Here is a 17,022-nt window from a genome sequence, read left to right on the forward strand (position 1 = left end):
GCACCCACCCGGCCGCCGCGAGGTGGGGGAGGCCCCGCTCCGGGAAGGCCGCCCTCGCCCCGGGAGACCTGGCTTGGGGGCTGGCCCTCCCTGTCCGGCTGTCGCCCCCTCCCCGACCCAGGCCCCCTCGAGCCCCCCTCAAGATCCCTGGACACTCAGATCCGGCCCGTCCTGCGCTTGCCAGCTCTGGCCCAGCCGGGGGGACCTTGCAGGGAGATCCAGGGCCACTCTCAGGTCCGTGTTGTGTGATGACACTTCCTGAAGCGGATGCCCCGCTCACATTCTGGACTCCGGTCTCTTGTCACTTAACCGCCTCTGGGCCCTGGGCTCTGTTCTCTGAATAGATCCCAGCGCTCTGTGCTGGCCAGCTCCGCTGCCTCTGGGTGCCCCCTGCTTCTGCCGCTGGCTGTTCAGGGAGCACCCCACCCTGCTCCCGGACCGCCCCCTCCCCCATCGCTCTTCCCTGGGTGCATCGCACACCCGCTGGGACCTCCCACCCTCTTGCAGGTGGCCTTGGAGACTACATTTATGTGACTTGCCTGAGCCAGGGCGGCAGCTGGGTCTCTTGTTAGCACCAGTTACTCTTGGTTCCGAGTTATGGCGGGTTATTTGTCATTGCCAGCTGTTACTTTTGTTACTACTGATTACCTAGGTGACCAGCGGTTACTTTTGCCTCCACTGATGATACTCCTTGTTACTATCAGTTACTTTTGTTGCCGCTGATTTTCTTCTCATTCCTACTGGTTACTTCTGTTACTCATGATCAGGGTCCGGTACTCACTGAGCCTCACATCTTTCCCAGCGGAGGCCAGCCCCAGCTGGGGTTCTAGGTGGTATCGGGACCTAGGTGACAGCTGTCACTTGTGGAGAATGATGTATTGGCAGTGTGTTTCTGGGGTCTTGAATTCCAGCCTGTGTGATCCCTGGGCCGCCTTCTCCCCTGAACAGAGGAGAGCTCTGGCTGTGTGGTGCAGCGGTCAGGGAGAGGGACCCGCAGGGGCTCCTGGGCCTGCTGGGAAGGCTGAGCACATCTGTGACATCAGGCGCAGGCATGAGTTTCTGGAGGAAGCGGGCTGGGCAGTGGCCAGGAGCCACAGGCAGGAGCTCTTCTGTGGCAGATGCCCGCTGGCTGGAACCCAGATTGGGACAGAGGATGCTGTCCTCAGTGTAGCTCCATGGGCCCCACTCCCAAGGCAGTGCGCTGGCCACCTGGGTCACCCTGGGAGATGCCACAGGCCTTGACTTCTACACTGGGACCTGGGCCAGCCGTGTGGTGCTTTGTCCTGGCCTGTGTCGTCCGGGCATCTGAGGAGCTGACCTGGGGATGGCAGTAGAGCCAGCCCCTGCTGAGTTGCCGTGTCCCCTCTGGCCCTTGGCTGGTAGCAAGGACGTCACCAGCGCGCCCTGCTCTGTGAGTTGGGCAGAGAGGCCAGCAGGAGCTCAGAACCATTTGGAGCATGTTGGGGAGTGGGGAGGGGGTCAAGCCAAGGGGCACAGTGCCAGGCCCGGCCTCCTGACTCCCTTTGCGGTGCTCTCTTGCTCCTAACAGGACCCTGGGCCCAGGTTTTTCCCTGGGACGGGCTGTCTCCTGTAGACTCCTGCCAGGGGCCGAGCGGCCTGGGCCCTTCCTCCTGCCCTGGCTCCTGTCGGACCTCAGGCCAGGCTCAGCCCCGCTCACGCCTCCCACCCTATCAGAGGGCGGGGCAAGCCGTGTTTCTCCAGCATCCTGGCCAGCAGGTTACCTTCTATCCTTCCCGGGACCCTGGGGTGCTTGGCCAGCAGAGATAGCGGCAGCGAGGAGCCCTGGGTCCCCCTGCGCCGGCTCTCCCAGAGGGCCGGAGGCAGGGGCCGGCCTGGTTCCCTGGGCCTCCGTCATTCATTTGTTTGTCAGACAAGTGTCTGGGGGGCCTCCTGGGGCTGTGAGGCCACTGCTCTTCGGGACACAAGCCTTGTGGCGACTTAGAGCACGGCACAGAGAGAAGGCACTGGGGGAGGCGGTCCAGATGGAGTTCCCCGGCAAATACGGGAGGAGGAAGTGAAGTTCGAGCCTGGGAGCAGTGCTGCACCCCACGGTCGTGGGAGCTGGGGCGGCACCAGGGGCCAGGCCTGGGGTCCTGGGAGCTGGGGCGGCAGCAGGGGCCAGGCCTTGCTCCGCCCATTCTGGCCCCTTCTGGGTTTGTTGCCAGCCGACCTGGGTCCTTGCTGCTCTTACCAGGACAGGGGCTTGCTTGAGGTGGGTCTCCCACGGGGGCTTACCTGTCTCTTCTCTCCCCAGACCAGGACGATGGGGTCCCGAAACTGGCGAGCCATGCGGGACATGCGCAGGTACCGCCACCACTACCCGGTACGTAGCGGCAGTGGCGCCTGCACACCTCAGCCGCCCGCCTGGGGGACAGCCTCCCACCCTCCACCCGGGGAAGGCCATCGGGGCAACATGGCCCATCAGCCCCTCCCTCAGACAAGGCCCCCTGGCCCACTTGGCCTAAGCAGGGGGTGACGGGACAGCAGTCGGCCTCTCTGAGCCTTAGGGCCCTTGCCTTTGAAGCGCGGTGACGGCACCAGCGAGTGGCCCATCCACATGACGTTGCGTGTGGGGACCCATGTCGGTGGCATTCCTGCTGCCCGCATCCCCTGCCCTCTGCACCGTGTCAGACAACCCTGGGCCACCTTGGGCACAGAGGAGAGGGACCTGCCGCCTGGTCCGTGCTGGTGAGGAGGGGAGGGTGGTGGGCAGAGTGAGCTGGTGTCCTCCTAGCGTGGAGGTTGGTCCTCACCTGCAGCGTGAGCGGCCCAGGCTGGGAACTCGGGGTCTTCGCCGGCCTTCAGGATGCCGGAGGCTCGAGGGCCCAAGAGGAGACGCCCTGTCCCCCAGGAACATTCTAGTGTGAGGGGCCCTCAGAGGCAGCCTATTTCTGGAGATGTCTTGACTGGCAACTTTCTCTGGCCCTTCAGGATTTGATAGAACGGGATGGCAACGGTGACATGCCAAACCTGAGTTTCTACAGAAACGAGATCCGGTTCCTGCCCAATGGTGCGCGTCTGCTGGGCCACCTGCGCTCTGTCCTGGTGGGCGGCTGTGGCTCCGTTAGGGCCCTGTTGGGGACTGCGGCTTGTCGGGCGGAGGTTTTCGGCCTGCCCCGCAGTGCCCCCTGGAGGCTGCTGAGGGGAAGCTCCGGGAAGGGCCGTGTCCCTCACTACTCAGGTCTGCTGCTTTAGTGGGAAAGCCGCAAATGTCAAGTGGCGAGTAAGACTGATTGATACATTTCCAAATGGTCAGAAAAAACTCAAGGTGGAAAATGTTCTGTGATGTGAAAATTATATGGAACTATGAGTGACCGTGAGGGAGATTCCTCTGGCCCCCACCCACGCGCATTTGTTCAGGTGTGGCCGCCTTCCCACTACCACGCAGCGTGCGTGAGGCAACTGAGGACACGTGGCCTCAGAGTCACTGCCTGGCCCTTTGCAGAAACAGTGGCCGCCCTACAGGAGACCTGGCTGGGGCGGGGGTGGAGGGAAGGTCCACTGGGTCGTGTTTGAGGTCGGGTTCCAGCTAACAGGCTTGTGGTTTGGAGGGGACAGCGAGGCCCCCTTTCTGCAAAGACAGGTGGGGGTCTGGGACCCCCATGTCCTTCTGGGCCCTCCCGGCGTGGCCCCTCTCACTCGGGTCTGTGCTCAGGCAGCAGCAGAGTCCATGTCTGGACCGCAAAGAAACCGAGCTTTGGTTGGGGGTTATGGTCACACGACACACCTATGCACTTCGGAGCCCCGAGGAGCTCGAGAAAGGAGGGGAGGGGGGGGGCCCCAGCAGCTCCTCACTGACTTTTCCCCACGGGACCCCCAGGCTGTTTCATTGAAGACATTCTTCAGAACTGGAGGGAGGATTATGACGTCCTAGAAGAGAATCACTCCTACATCCAGTGGTGAGTGGGCGGGGCGGGGCGGCAGTCGTAACCGCCTCTGAGGCCAAAAGCGGGAGCGGGAAGCGGGAAGAGCGGCGGATAGGCCGGCTTGCCGGGGCGGGCACGAGTGCCAAGAGGCCCCGTGGGGCTGCAGAGCCACGTGGACCCCACGGTGACCGGCTTTGAAAGTGGCTTGAGGTGATCCTTGCCAGCATGGCTGCCTTGGAGGGCCTTGACACTGCCCCACAAACACGGTGTGCATTTGAAGATGGCCTGTCGGGGCCCTCTTCCAGGCCCCTGAGCATTGTGGGGAATAGTTGTGCAGCGTTAGTGACCAGACACAAGGAGAACACAGGATTATGAGGAATGCCTGGACCGCCCTGGGCAGTGGCTGGAGGGCCGGCCTCGCCGCTGATCACCTGATCACTCCCCGAGACTCCCGCAGTCGCGGTGCACCCATCCCGTGCCTGGCCCCTAACAGGCTCCCTGCAGCCTTCCTGCCCGCACCCTTGGCTTTGCCTCGTGAGGGCCCGCGACACATGGGTTCATGCCGCCAGGCCCTCCCGGAGTTGAGCTCCGAACCCAGAGCGGCTGGTGAGCCTCCCCGGAACCCCCAGCATGTGCGCCGTGGCCGGGAGCTGTGACCGTGTCTCCCACAGGCTGTTTCCTCTGCGGGAACCTGGAGTGAACTGGCACGCCAAGCCCCTCACGCTCCGGGAGGTCGAGGTGAGCCCTCAGCCCCGGCAGCTGCCCCTGCCCTGGGAGCCCCTCCCTCCCCGCTGGTCCTTGCTTCTGCCCCCTGGTGCCCCTCACAGGCTTCTAGAGAAATCTGGCTTTCTCCAGCAGTTTGCCTCAAGTTGGGGAGCCCAGGGCCAGGGCTGTGAGCAGAATCAGGGTGAAGAGAGCTTCCTCACACCTGGTTGGGGCTGGAGCAAGACACTCTTGGAGGGATGAAAGGGTCTGGGGAGGCGGGCCCTAGGGTTCCCCCTGCGGTGCTCCCTTGAGCTGCTGCAAGCCTCTGGGGGCTAAGCCAAAGCTTCAGGCCCGGGTGGAGCCCGACAGCAGCTTAGAGAATTTCATTATTTATTCTTCTTTGGGCTCCTGCACCCGGGCATTTTACCCTGAAAGTCTGAGTCTAGCCCTTTAGAAGAGTCGGGGTCTGCGGGAGGTGTGGGCCAGTCCGCAGCGTCAGGTATGACCCCTGGGCTCCCCCCTGGCCTCGGGGGTGTGTTCCAGGCATTCAAAAGCTCCAAGGAGGTCAGGGATCGCCTGGTCCAGGCCTACGAGCTCATGCTGGGCTTCTACGGCATCCAGCTGGAGGACCGGAGCACGGGTCAGCTGCGCCGGGCACACAACTACCAGACGCGCTTCCAGAACCTCAACTCGTGAGCACCGCCCCTTCCCCACCGCCACTGAGGAGGATGGGGCCACGCTAGGGTTCCGGCAGCTGTGGGGGGACTCAAGGGGTGCGTGGGCAGGTGACAGTCTCTGAGCACCCTCCTGTTTGCAGGGTGGGGGCGGTCCCGCCTGATGGGGGCCTGAGAATGGATCAGTTTCACTGTGAGCAGGGCCGCCTCTGCCGGGGTGCGGGCCAGGATGCCCACAGCACCCTCACCTTGGCAGGCACGGCCCTCCTCCCTGGTGTGAAGCACCGGGTGGGTCTGCTGCTGACACCAGCACCCCTGCACGTGGGTCACAGGCCCCATGCTCTGGGGGGACGCCTCCGGCTCTCCTCCAGCCATGCGGACGGGGGCGGGGGAGATCCACGGGGCCCAGAGGGCAGCTCCCTTCTAGGAGATGCATCAGGATCCCCACCTGCAAGGTCCCAGGGCACAGGCTGTTTTCTCCAGGACTGGGGTGGGGGCACGGGGAGGGGGTGGGGAGGATGAGAGGGCGGGATGGAGCTTTCTGGGAGGAGAGGGAGGAGGAGGGAGGGCCCTGGCCGCCCCACCCCCATCGCCAGCGCCCTCCGCTTCCGGCCCGCAGGCACAGCCACAACAACCTCCGCATCACGCGCATCCTCAAGTCGCTGGGCGAGCTGGGCCTGGAGCGCTACCAGGCGCCGCTGGCGCGCTTCTTCCTGGAGGAGACGCTGGTGCGCCGCGAGCTGCCGGCCGTGCGCCAGAGCGCCCTGGACTACTTCGTGTTCAGCGTGCGCTGCCCGCGCCAGCGCCGCCAGCTGCTGCGCTTCGCCTGGCAGCACTTCCGGCCGCGCCGCAAGTTCGTGTGGGGGCCGCACGACAAGCTGCGGAGGCTGCGGCCGGACCCGCCCGCGGGGGAGGGGGAGGGGGAGGGGGGCGCCGGGGACCCGGACCCTCTCCCTGGGGCCGCCGCCTCTGGACAGAGCAGCGCGCCTGGGGGGCCCAGGGACCAGGGAGGGGAGGCGGGGGGCCGGGGGGAGGGGGCCCCGGAGCCTCCAAGCCCCAAGGAGAGCAAGAAGAGGAAGCTGGATGCCAACCGGCGGGAACAGGCCCCGGGGGAGCCGGGCGCCCAGAGCGCCTCAGAGGTGGAGAGGATCGCCCTGAACCTGGAGGGTTGCGCCCTCAGCCAGGGCGGCCTGAGCCAGGAGACCCAAGAATTGGGCAGCCAGCCCCCGGGGACCAAGGTGGCCGAGGAGGTGAGGAAGAGAAGGAAGGTCGATCAGGTCCCCCGGAGTGGTGACTCGGTGGGCGCAGGTGGTGAGGCTGAGCCCCCAGCCCCCACCCAGCCCTGCGCCCTGCCAGGGTGCCCCGAGGCCAGAGAGAATGAGAACGGGGTGGAGGAGGCAGGGGACAGGGCAGAGCTAGAGCAGGGTGCCCCTGGGAGCTTGGCCACCACCGAAGCCTCGGTAGATAAGGAAGCAGAGGTGCCGCCTTAGGCCAAACCCAGAAAGCCTTAAGGGAACGGGGGCCTAGGGACCCTGGCCCGGCCCTGCCCTGCCGCGGGTCTCGGGAGCCACATTGTCTGCTGTTCCCAGCACCGTGCCAGACTGGCCTGTCCCTCATGGTCACTGCAGCCATGAAAGGAGAAGTTCCCTCTCCCGGAAGGGCCAGGACTTCCGGATACTTACCTCCAGCTCACTTCCTGCCTCCCTCCATCACTCACTCACTCTCTCACACACACACACACACCTTTGTAAATTGGCCCTCAAGGGTCTAGGGGGTGGGAATGGGCTCATTTTCTTAGTCTGGTACCGAAGCCTTTTCTGAATAAACTCCTTTGACTTTGAATGTGGGGGTCTGGACTGCTCTGGGGAGCACAGCAATGGTGGCCCCTGGACACTCCCCCAACAAGCACCTTGACCACACAGCCTCCCGGGGCCTCTGGCTCCAGGCACTTAGTCCCTTGGCTGCCTTTTGTCACTAGTTTAAGTCTGGGGACCCGGGCGCAGCCCCCCTGGGTGGGCCGTGTGGGGTGAGCAGTGGCTTGGCGTGCCATGGGTCCAGACAGGGCCTTTGCCCGCGCTGACATGCGGCACGGCGTCGGGCCTCGGGGAGCAAGATCATGCCCTCTGCCCCTACTCTGGCAGCCCTCCACACCAAGACACAGCCTTCCCACGACCTCTGGACCCCTCTGACCTGGCGTGGGCGCGACACGCTTCCTGATCCTCAAGGCACGGCTGGCTCTCAGGCTGGGACCCCCGCTTCCCGACACACTGGCCACTCTACGTCAACACCAGTGGGGTGAGGAGACTGCAGAGGGCCGCATGCTTGATGTGGAACAAGGGAAGTAAGTGACGAAGGTCACAGCTCTCCTGGGGGCGGGAGAAGGAAGCCCAGCTCACCCCAAGAGTGACCAGCTGCGACTTGGACTCCTCAGTTCTCACAGAAAGCCCTGCCAGCCAGCTCCCGTCCAGGTGGGGAGGCTGCGCAGACTGGAAGTCCTTTGGGAGCCAGTGCAAGCCCAGGCTGGAGGTGGGGAGGGGTGTGTCCTAGGTTGCGGGCCCTCCTCCCCACCCGCCCCCGGTCTGCTGGAAGGGGTAGGGGTCCAGGGGCCTGAACTCCGGTTTGGCTCCAGTGATGCAGTTTCTACCACGGAGGGGAAACTAACGCACCAAGAGGAGTGTGAGGCTTCAGCGGGGTCCCACTGACCCCCTGTCGGTCAGAGTCCTCAGTGTGAACAGTACGGAGCGAGGCTCAATGCAGAAGCTCAAACCCCAGCGTGGGAGGGAGGGAAATCCCATTGGAGCGACTCCGGGCGAGGCTTCCGTGCCCAGCAGTGGGCTCTGAGCGACCAGAAAGTGACGGCCTGAGAAGACGAGGCTTTGGCTCCGCCTGGGGCACCTGCACGAGGCCAGCCCTGGCCCCCCGTGGCTGCTGGGGCATCAGGACCAGGGGCCGGAGCAGCTAGGGGAGGGACTGAGTGGAGCTGAGGACGGGCTCGGGGTGAAGGGGAGAGGAGGGTTTCAGACTCCGGGTCATGCCCTTGACCCAGGTGCGGGCCAGCTGGGCTTCCTCTGAGTCTGGTCCCACATAGGGGGGAGGTGGTGCGGGTCTGGGGCCAGGCAGGAGGGACGGAGTGGGGGGTCAGTGGGTAAGGACAGTCTTGGTCCCCAGGCCATGGACTTGTTGGGGGGGTGGACAGGCTGGCCCCCAACCCCCACCCTGCTGTCTGAGGATGTTGTAAGATTTAATAGATGGAGGCAGAGACAGAGGAAAGAAAGAGACCAGGTTATGGAGCCAAGAAAGCCTTGATTGGAATCTGGGATTCCGGGCGAGGTTCCGTGACCCCGGGAGTGGGGAGTCAGGGAGGTCACCCCCGATTTGAGAGAGGCGGGGCTTTAAGGGTGAGGGGGTTTCGGGTTTAGTCTTGGGGGGCAGATTACCAAGTAAGGGCATTTTAGGGTCAGAGCGGGACAGGATAGGTTACCTGCCTCATCAGGGTGGGGGAAAACTGGAGCTTCATGATTGGCTGTTTCCAAATGGGGCAGGACATCCCAGGTCTGCAGGTGAGGGGTGGGGGTCGTCTGTGCACAGGGTTCTCCTCCAGCCCCCAGAGAAATGGCCGCTCGGTCGCCATCCCAAGGTGACTCCCAAGGTGACTCTTACAGATTTCCTAGGTGCCCCAGACTCTGCCGGAGGGCAAGAGCCTGTGCCCCTGTCTTGGCCCTTCAGGAGGGAATTCACATGCACCCTTGCAACTGAGGGGCAGCCAGTCTCCCCCCGCCCCTCCCCTGGCAGTCAGATGAGATTCTAGGCTCAGTCCGTCTGCCTCCCTGGTCTGTCCCTTCCGCTTATCACCTGCTGTCCCCCAGGTAAACCAACAGCACCCCCCGGAGTCCTGAGCTCCACCGACAGAAAAGAAGCTTGTCCAGGCTGGTCTGGAGGCTGTGAGTTTTCTTCATTGTCCATAGTCAGCTACAGATGGGACTCTGCGTTCTGCTCTTTCCCCACCTCGCCCTTTGCACTTGACTAGTGTAGGAAAGAAGGGAAGAGAGGGAAGCAGGAAGGAAGGGAGGAAGAAGGAAAGGGAATGGGGGGGGGCAGAGGAGGGGAGGGGAGGGAAAAAGAAAAAAGAAACAGGAGCTCATACAGCACGCCCTAAATCCAAAAGCAGCATTTCCCAGGGAATTCTAAACATTCAGACACCTGGGGGGGGGGGGGAGGGCTGGGATCCTGCAAATCCAATGGGCCTGTAGGTGGCCTGGATATTTGAGAGTCCCCCCGGGTGGCCATGGAGCCCCCCGGCCTCCTTACCTTACTGTTCCTGCTGCCCAGGGCGAAGCAGAGTTTGCCTAAATCTGGTGACCCCCGCCCCTCCCCGAGCTGCCCAAACCCTGTGATACACAGGAAAGACCAACACCAGCCTTGGAGTCCAGCCATCACCAACTTTGCTCAGGCCCCAGGGCCCTTGCTGGCGCTTCCTTCTCTGCCAGGGGCACCACTCTGCTCTCTCTTGGGGTGCGCAGTGCTAGGCAAGGGCCTGCCCTTTGCCGGTGACAGATGCCATGGGTGGACAGCTCAGAATTGTTACAGTTTGGGGGAGGCCCTGGGTGGGAGATGTCCCCACATCGAGCAGGCACGGCCCCAGACTTTGCCAGGGCACCATAGGGCAGCGGGAGCCAGAGGTGTGGCTTGGCCTGCCCCCCCCCACAGGGGTCCTTGCCCTCTCTGGGGGGTCTTCCTGGGCCGTGGGCAGCCTCAGTCCCACTCAGGATCCTGGGGAGGTCACCCTGTTCTAGGCTGGGGCTGCCCCGGCTCGAAAGGAGCCCTTCAGCGTGGGGCTGTCCCCTCCCTACGCCCCGCTTGAGGCGCAAGTGGTGAAAGGGCTTCTTTCTTTTTTGCTAAAAGGTGTGTGTGTGTAACTTCTCAGTCTCGGGGTAATTTTAACTCAGAGGCCAGCCAAAAAATGCCACTGGGTCTCTTTTTTGCCCCTGGCCGCGGCAGGGCGGCGAGAGGCGGCGCGGGGGCCCCAGGTGGGCCCTGCTGAATGGGGGGCTTGTGCACTGGCGTCGGGGCGGGAACTGGCGCCCAGCCCACCGCCCGCCCCGCCCGCCGCCGGGGCCCAGGCCACCGCCGGCCGCTGCCGCCGCTCAGAGCGCGGCTGCAGCCATGGCCGGAGCCCCCTCCCTGGCCCTGCTCCTGCTCGGGCAGCTCCTGGCCGCGACCGTGACCGAGGCGCAGGTGAGCGCGGGCTGGAGAGCCGCCGGCGGCCAGGGTGGGAGTCCCGGGCTCCGAGTCGGGGCGTCGAGCAGGGCAGCCGGGGGACCACCCTCCCCTCCCGCTGGGCCAGCGAGTCGGGAACTCCGACGATCCGGGACGCTCCGGGCCGCCGGCTCAGCCTCGACGCCCGTCGCCCACCCCGCCGCGGGGCAGAGTCTGGTGCGAGCCCTCACGGACGCCGAGACGCTTCGCATACGAGCCCAGGAGGTTGCCTGTCCTCACCCAGCCGAGTTGCTGCTGCCACCAGCCAGACACAAAGTCGCCTTTGTTCCCTGAGGCGCCCTGCGGGGCGGCCCCTGCCGCTGGAGGACCCGGGCGCGGAGCCGGCCGGCCCCAGGCTCCGGGGTCTCTGAGGCAGGGGAGCAGGGGCGCTCTGTTGGGCTGACCGCGCGAGGGGGTGGGAGGGCACAGCTGCATCGTGACACTTCTCCATTTCAGAAAGTGGGACCCCAAGGCCCCCCGGGCCCCCAAGGGCCACCTGGGAAGCCGGGCAAGGACGGCATTGATGTGAGTTTGGGGGTGGGGAGGGCTCCGTGGGGTTCTAGTCTGGCCCCAACCTTTCTGAGCCCCCAGACGTGATGGAGACAAAACTAAGTCCCACTCTCAGGGCTGGGGTGAAGCGGGGTGTGGGGTGTGAAAAGGGACAAAGACGGTCCTTGTTCCAGCTCAGGGCTCACCCCGCAGGGATCAAGTCCCCAGAGCAGGTAGGGGTGCACGCTAGTCTTTGGCCTGGGAATGTTGGCACTGATGAGTGTGCCTCCGGGTCCCCAGAGGGACCCTTGCTCCTGTATCCTGAGGGCCTCCGGGTGGAGGTGTGGGACTGGCCCCCTGAGGGTCTTCTTGGAGGCTGGCTGGGGGCTGGAGTCAGCTTTGGGTGGGGGGCTTGGGCTGGCTCTGCCCTGGAGGTGCCGTCCTCAGGGGTGCCCCAGGTCAAGTGTGGCCCCATCAGTGCAGGGAGGCAGCTGAAACTCCACAGCCGACCTCCCCTAGGACCATCTGGGTGAACCCCCCCTCATCCGGCCACCTCCACGAAAGGCAGGGACCTGTCCCAGGACCCCTTCGCCCGTAATATACCTCAGAAGGCCCCCTTGATCAATCCTCAGGCTCTTTCTGAGTCCCCGAGGCCCTAGATTGCCCAGAGTCTCGTATCCACACCAACCCCGGCTGACCCTGCCCCATAGGGCAGGGTGGGGCAGAATGGCCACATTGGACCCTGGACCCAGGCGGAACTGTGCTGGCCCCCTCCCACTGGGGCTGGGCCACGCCCCCCCCCCAAGACCTCCAGGCTGGCAGAAGTCCTGTTGTTTCTTCTGGGGAGGATTCCACCTAAAACCTGGCCTGGAAGCCTCACTCCAAGGGTCTCAGGCCTAGTGGTCACCGGGGTGGGTCCCCCCTGGGCCTCTGCAGGTCTGAGGGGCTGTGGCCCACCTTCTGAGGCTTCTCAGGCTGGTGGAGGGGTGGGGCTTCCTTCCCGGGGGTCGTGTCTGGCCCTAGAGGAGGGGCCCCCTAGATGTGGATGAGGTTGGGGGCAGGGGAGTCCCATGCCCTCTCTTGGGTCTCTGCTCCCCTGGGCTGGGGTCTTCAGGGGACGCTTGGTCACATGTGGGTGTCTTCCCCTCTGCAGGGAGAAGTTGGGCCTCCGGGTCTGCCAGGGTCCCCGGTGAGTGTCCAGCTACGGCGAGGGGAGGGGTGGACCTAGGACAGACAGGCCATTGGTGCCCCCTTCCCACCACACTGCGCCCTGGGTTGCCTGCCACGCAGGAGACAGGAAGGGGGCGGATTCCGGGTGTCACGGGGGGGGGGGGGGGGGGGGGGGGGGGGCTGGCTTTGAGACTCTCTTTGGGCCTGTGCCAGGTGGGCCAGGCTGCCACAGCCGGTTAGGGGGCCCTGAGCTTTCACAGAGCTGCTCAGGCTCAGGAATTGGGGGTCCTGGGGTGCACTGGGATCCCACAGAGGTACTCGCTGGCCCTCGGCTGGGGTTACCACAGCAGAAGGTGAACAAAGCATCGAGGTGAATGTCCTGCCGAGGTGATTGAGGAAGTGGGGGAGGGGAGGGCACCTGCTGGGGCCAATGCGGTGGGAGGCTGAGCCCCAGCTGGGTGGGGGTCCACGGGGAAGCCCGCTGCTGGGCCCTGGCGAGCAGAGCCGCTCTCTAATTAGTGGGCGGCGCCCCAGCTGAAAAACATGAGTCTTATTGGGGAAGGCCAAGGCTCCGGGCTGCACCTGCCCTCACGCCTCTGTCCGCCCCTCCTTCCTCCAGGGACCAAAAGGGGCCCCAGGGAAGCCAGGAAAACCAGGGGAGGCTGGGCTCCCAGGACTGCCTGGTGTGGACGTGAGTGTGCCCGCCCCTGCCTCCCCCTCCCCCTCTCCCATGACCCCCCCTTCCTCCTCCTCCCCTGAGCCGGGACCTGGAGGGGCTGAATCCCTAGAGTCAAGTTTAATTGTGGTTCTCCCGCTGGGCCTTCTCGGTCCCAAGAGAGTCTCCGGACATCCCCCAGCAGGGGTCCCTTGGCCTGCATCCCAGATCCCTCAGCCCTGGCAGCTGGCCGAGGACAGAGCCACTCGCCACAGGGGTGAGAACGCTCCGGCTCTTGTTTACCTGGGCATCTGGGCCCCTCTGAGCCCCAGGCTGGCTGTTTGTCCTCAGGGCTCATGGCCTCGGCCCCAGGACCAGGTGGGCTTGTGAGGGCCACAGCTCTGAGGAGGGACGTGTCCCGCCCGCTTGGCCCACCGGCCCCTCACCTCCCCCAGCCTCCGGGCACTCCAGGAGAGGAAGGGGCCGCCTGCAGGGTTCTTTCCAATCCCTGCACCCATTTTAGTTAGGAGAGTGCCCTCTGGGGGAGCGGGACCCCTCCAGCCCTCCCTCTGCCTCTCTCCCCAGGGTCTGACAGGGCAGGATGGACCACCCGGCCCCAAGGGCGCACCTGGAGAACGGGTCAGTGCCTGCCCCGAGTTGAATGGCTCTGCTCAGGAGTGAGGTCCCCAACAGGGGCGCTGGGCTGAGCACTGTCCACAAGGCTGGGGGCCCCGAGGCAGCAGGGACATCCCATGACTGGGCCGGTGGGGCCCCCTGTGTGCGCTGATGTGGAGGCCAGAGAAGGGAGGTGGGCACGGGGTGACAAGTGGCCAGCCCACGTGTGGCACACGGGCCCTGCTGAAGCTGTCCCGGCATTCAGACCGGGGCCTATGCCTCCAGGAAAGGACGGAGAGGGCCTGGCTGCCCAGGGTTCTGGGCTCCCTCTTGTGGGCTGAGGCCAAACCCTCAGGGACCTTAGAGGTGGGTTCCCCGGAAGGCTTCTTGGAGGGATGGGCTGGGGCCCTCTTGAGGGGCTCAGGTCAGCCCTAGTGCTAGGCATTCCTGGGCATGTGCCCTGCCTGCTCTGGGCTGCTTCCTGCATTCATTTCCAACAGTCTGGATGGGTTTTTCTCAGCAGGATTATTGGCAAAAGACCCGTCCCTGGCCACTGGGCCTCCAAGGCCCCTCCAGGGCTCAGTCTTCTATAAAACGGAGAGCCCCCACTTCAGAGGAGGGGAGGGGGACATGTTTACACACAGAGTCCTGGGTGCCTGGGCTCAACCCCTCTGACACTCTTTCCTTCTGCAGGGAAGTCTGGGCCCCCCGGGGCCCCCCGGGCTGGGGGTGAGTATCATTCCCCCTCGAAGTGGGACTTTGAGTAGCCGAGGGTCTGACCAGGGGCGGGAGCCCCTAGGGAGCTGTCCCTCCAGGCCTGGCTCCGGGCTGTACCCTCTCTCCCTGAAGGGAGGGCCCCCTCCTAAAACCCTCCTATCTTAGGGGCGGGTGGCGGGTGGAGGGCAAGCGGGTCCTGCCCCACCATGTTCTGACCCCGTGCTTGGCACTGCAGGGCAAAGGCCTCCCCGGACCCCCGGTGAGTACTGCCCCCCTCGCGGCCCCCCCCCCAGCGTGCCCCCCACACTCGGAGTCTGGCTGGCTGCCATGTCCCAAACTGGGGCTGGGCTCCCCCCGCCCCATATCCTGTCCCTCCAGAGGGGGCAGACCAGCCTTGCAGGGGGGTCCTCAGAGTTCTGTGGGTGTGTAGGTGTAGCCCTGTTTCTCATGTCCTTCCCCCTGCCCCCAGGGAGAGGCCGGAGTGAGCGGTGTCCCTGGTGGAGCTGGCCTCCGGGGCCCCCCGGTGAGTGGCTGGCCCTGCCCCTCCCCCCTACTCTGAGAAAGGGCCTTGCCCCCTGGGGCACCCCCAATTCAACCACCAGGAGCTTCTTCCCACCTCTGCTCCTTCCCTTCCCACCCTCTTCCCCTCCCCCCTTCCACCCTCCTCCTCCCCCATTTCCTTTCTCATGGCCCTTGATGGAAACCCCAAGTGACATTCAGGGGCAAACACAGATTAGGCCTTGAGATGGGCTGTGGACATGTGCACAGGCCAGGCGGGGGTGGGGGCAGAGTGGGAGTGTCCCCGTGAGGGCACAGGGAGGCAGAGGCTGGTCCCACTCTGCCTAACGTCATAACCCACCCCCCAGGGACCCTCGGGACTACCGGGCCCCCCTGGCCCCCCAGGACCTCCTGGAGCCCCTGTAAGTACTGGGCAGAGGACCCCAAAACTTCTCTGGGGCAGTGCCAGGCACCGATGGCACGGCTCTCCTGTCCCCAGGGCCCCCAGCCACCCCTGTGGTGACTCCCATCCACTTCCCAGACATGGGCGGAGCCCAGGGCCGATGTGGGGACAGGCAGGGCTCCGGCCCAGGGGCCACCCCCCCCAAAGAGAAGGTGGTTTCTGTCGTTAGTGCCCAGACTGGCCACGTGGGGCATGGAGGGCCCCAGTCGCCTGGGGGGTCCCAGAGTGCTGGGTGGCAGGAGGGTGGGGGCTGCAATGTCCAAGTCCACTGTCTTTGTGTCCCAGGGTCACCCAGGGGTCCTCCCTGAAGGCGCTACTGACCTGCAGGTGAGTACTCACAGCCATTTATGAAGGGGGTGGGGTGCCTGTCCTGTGGGGCGGGGGACCCGGCCCCGCCCACCGTCTCGGGGACCCCAAGCCCTGTTTCCTACCCCTGGTCCATGTGGATGGCACCAGCTCCTGGACCAGCCTCGGCGCACCAACTCCGCTCGTTGCCTGTGCACTCCCCTCCCCTCCCAGCCCTGGCCCTTCCCCCTCCCCCAGCCCTGCTCCCAGCAGTGTGAATGGGAATCTAGTAAAACGGAAGCAGACTGTAGACACCAGCCGGTCCCTGGCCGGCTGGGCTCGGAGCGCTCAGCCCCACGCGGCCCGCGGCCTCTGCCCTGGGCGGCCCCGAGGGCTTCCTCAGCAGAGGCCGCTACGGACCAGCCTCTGGGACTCACGCTTACCTGTGAGCTTTGTCACTGCTGTGAAAAAAAGGACCGCGTCTGGGGCGGGTCAATGTCCAGCACTGCTGGAGGGTCACCTGCCTGCTGCCAGGGCTCTGGGCTCCGCCCTCGTGTCCCGAGTGTGTGACCAGGGGGCGTCCCAGAGGGAGGGAGACCGGCCGGGACTCTGGCCGCGGGCCAGCGCAGGGGCAGCAGGCCAGAGCTCGAGGGCCCCGGCTCTGTGCCGGGGGAACCGTGGGGTGATTAGGGGCCCCGGCGCCCTCCCTCGGGGTTCCCGCGCCCTGGGCGCGGAGCACCCTGCCGGTGTCTGCAGGGCGCCTGTCCGTTCCTAGAGCGCTTTTGTGCACTGATGAGAGCTTGGCCTGAGGTTTGCTGCCAGGAACACGAATGAAGGCCCCTTTGTTTTTTTATTTACAAAAATGTTTCTAACGTTTATTCATTTTTGAGAGACAGAGACTCACTATGAGTGGGGGAGCGGGGAGCAGGCTCCAGGCTCTGAGCTGTCAGCACAGAGCCCAAAGTGGGGGCTCGAACCCACAAACCGTGAGATCATGACCTGAGCTGAAGTTGGAGCCTCAACCGACTGAGCCCCCAGGCGCCCCAGTGAAGCCCCTTTGTGGAGCCAGCAGCTACCATGCTGGCTCCTAGTGCAAGTCTGCGAGGGCCCGGGCACCTGAGACCCGGCTCTGTGCTGCGTCCCACAGGCCCACGGAGTGCGGACCCGTCGGCTCCCCAGAGGCCCTGGTGTGGCCTGAGGCCCCTTCCCTGGTCTCAGGCCCCTGGGTGTTGACCTCAGCGTCAGGTCCCACTCTGACCACTCTCCTTTCCAACAGTGCCCAGCCATCTGCCCACCAGGCCCTCCTGGGCCCCCAGGAATGCCAGGGTTCAAGGTGAGTGGCGGCCACAGGGTAACTCAGACCCAAGCCCACCACCGCGGCCCACAGGAGCGCCTCAGATCTGGAGGGGAGTTGGGGGGAGACGGGGTTCCAGGAAGCCCACCCTGGCTGTTCCAGGAAGAAAGGAAGGCTGGCCTGGGGCTTTGCTCTGGCCCCACACCTATGCCCCACCCCGTATGGCCTGTTAACAGGCCTGCACGGTGTGACACTGGAGCCGGGGGGGGGGGGGGGGGGGGGGGGGGGGGGGGGGGGGGGGGGGGGGGGGGGGG

At 65.1% G+C, this 17,022-nt stretch overlaps 2 protein-coding genes across 3 annotated transcripts in view; both read left to right on the top strand.

The window, feature by feature from the left end:
* The first annotated feature begins 38 nt into the window (after positions 1-38).
* On the top strand, positions 39-7,108 carry OGFR (opioid growth factor receptor). The gene is made up of 7 exons (XM_029918137.1): positions 39-234; positions 2,276-2,344; positions 2,953-3,031; positions 3,842-3,920; positions 4,559-4,625; positions 5,136-5,284; positions 5,886-7,108. The coding sequence occupies exons 2-7, from the start codon at positions 2,285-2,287 to the stop codon at positions 6,754-6,756; spliced, it is 1,305 nt and encodes a 434-aa protein (XP_029773997.1). The 5' UTR covers positions 39-234; positions 2,276-2,284; the 3' UTR covers positions 6,757-7,108.
* A 2,369-nt stretch (positions 7,109-9,477) lies between these two features.
* COL9A3 (collagen type IX alpha 3 chain) overlaps positions 9,478-17,022 on the top strand; it is a 17,996-nt gene continuing 10,451 nt past the window's right edge. For both annotated transcript variants that reach the window (XR_003901218.1, XM_029918134.1), the window contains exons 1-11: positions 9,478-10,501; positions 10,979-11,047; positions 12,165-12,200; positions 12,801-12,872; positions 13,422-13,475; positions 14,145-14,180; positions 14,404-14,427; positions 14,638-14,691; positions 15,035-15,088; positions 15,415-15,456; positions 16,691-16,747. Coding sequence is in view for 1 of the 2 variants with exons in the window: in XM_029918134.1 (XP_029773994.1) it covers positions 10,430-10,501; positions 10,979-11,047; positions 12,165-12,200; positions 12,801-12,872; positions 13,422-13,475; positions 14,145-14,180; positions 14,404-14,427; positions 14,638-14,691; positions 15,035-15,088; positions 15,415-15,456; positions 16,691-16,747 (570 nt within the window). In the remaining variant the exon portion in view is untranslated. The remainder of the gene's footprint in view (positions 10,502-10,978; positions 11,048-12,164; positions 12,201-12,800; positions 12,873-13,421; positions 13,476-14,144; positions 14,181-14,403; positions 14,428-14,637; positions 14,692-15,034; positions 15,089-15,414; positions 15,457-16,690; positions 16,748-17,022) is intronic.

Source organism: Suricata suricatta, chromosome 12 (genome assembly GCF_006229205.1).
Source record: "Suricata suricatta isolate VVHF042 chromosome 12, meerkat_22Aug2017_6uvM2_HiC, whole genome shotgun sequence".
Taxonomy (NCBI): domain Eukaryota; kingdom Metazoa; phylum Chordata; class Mammalia; order Carnivora; family Herpestidae; genus Suricata; species Suricata suricatta.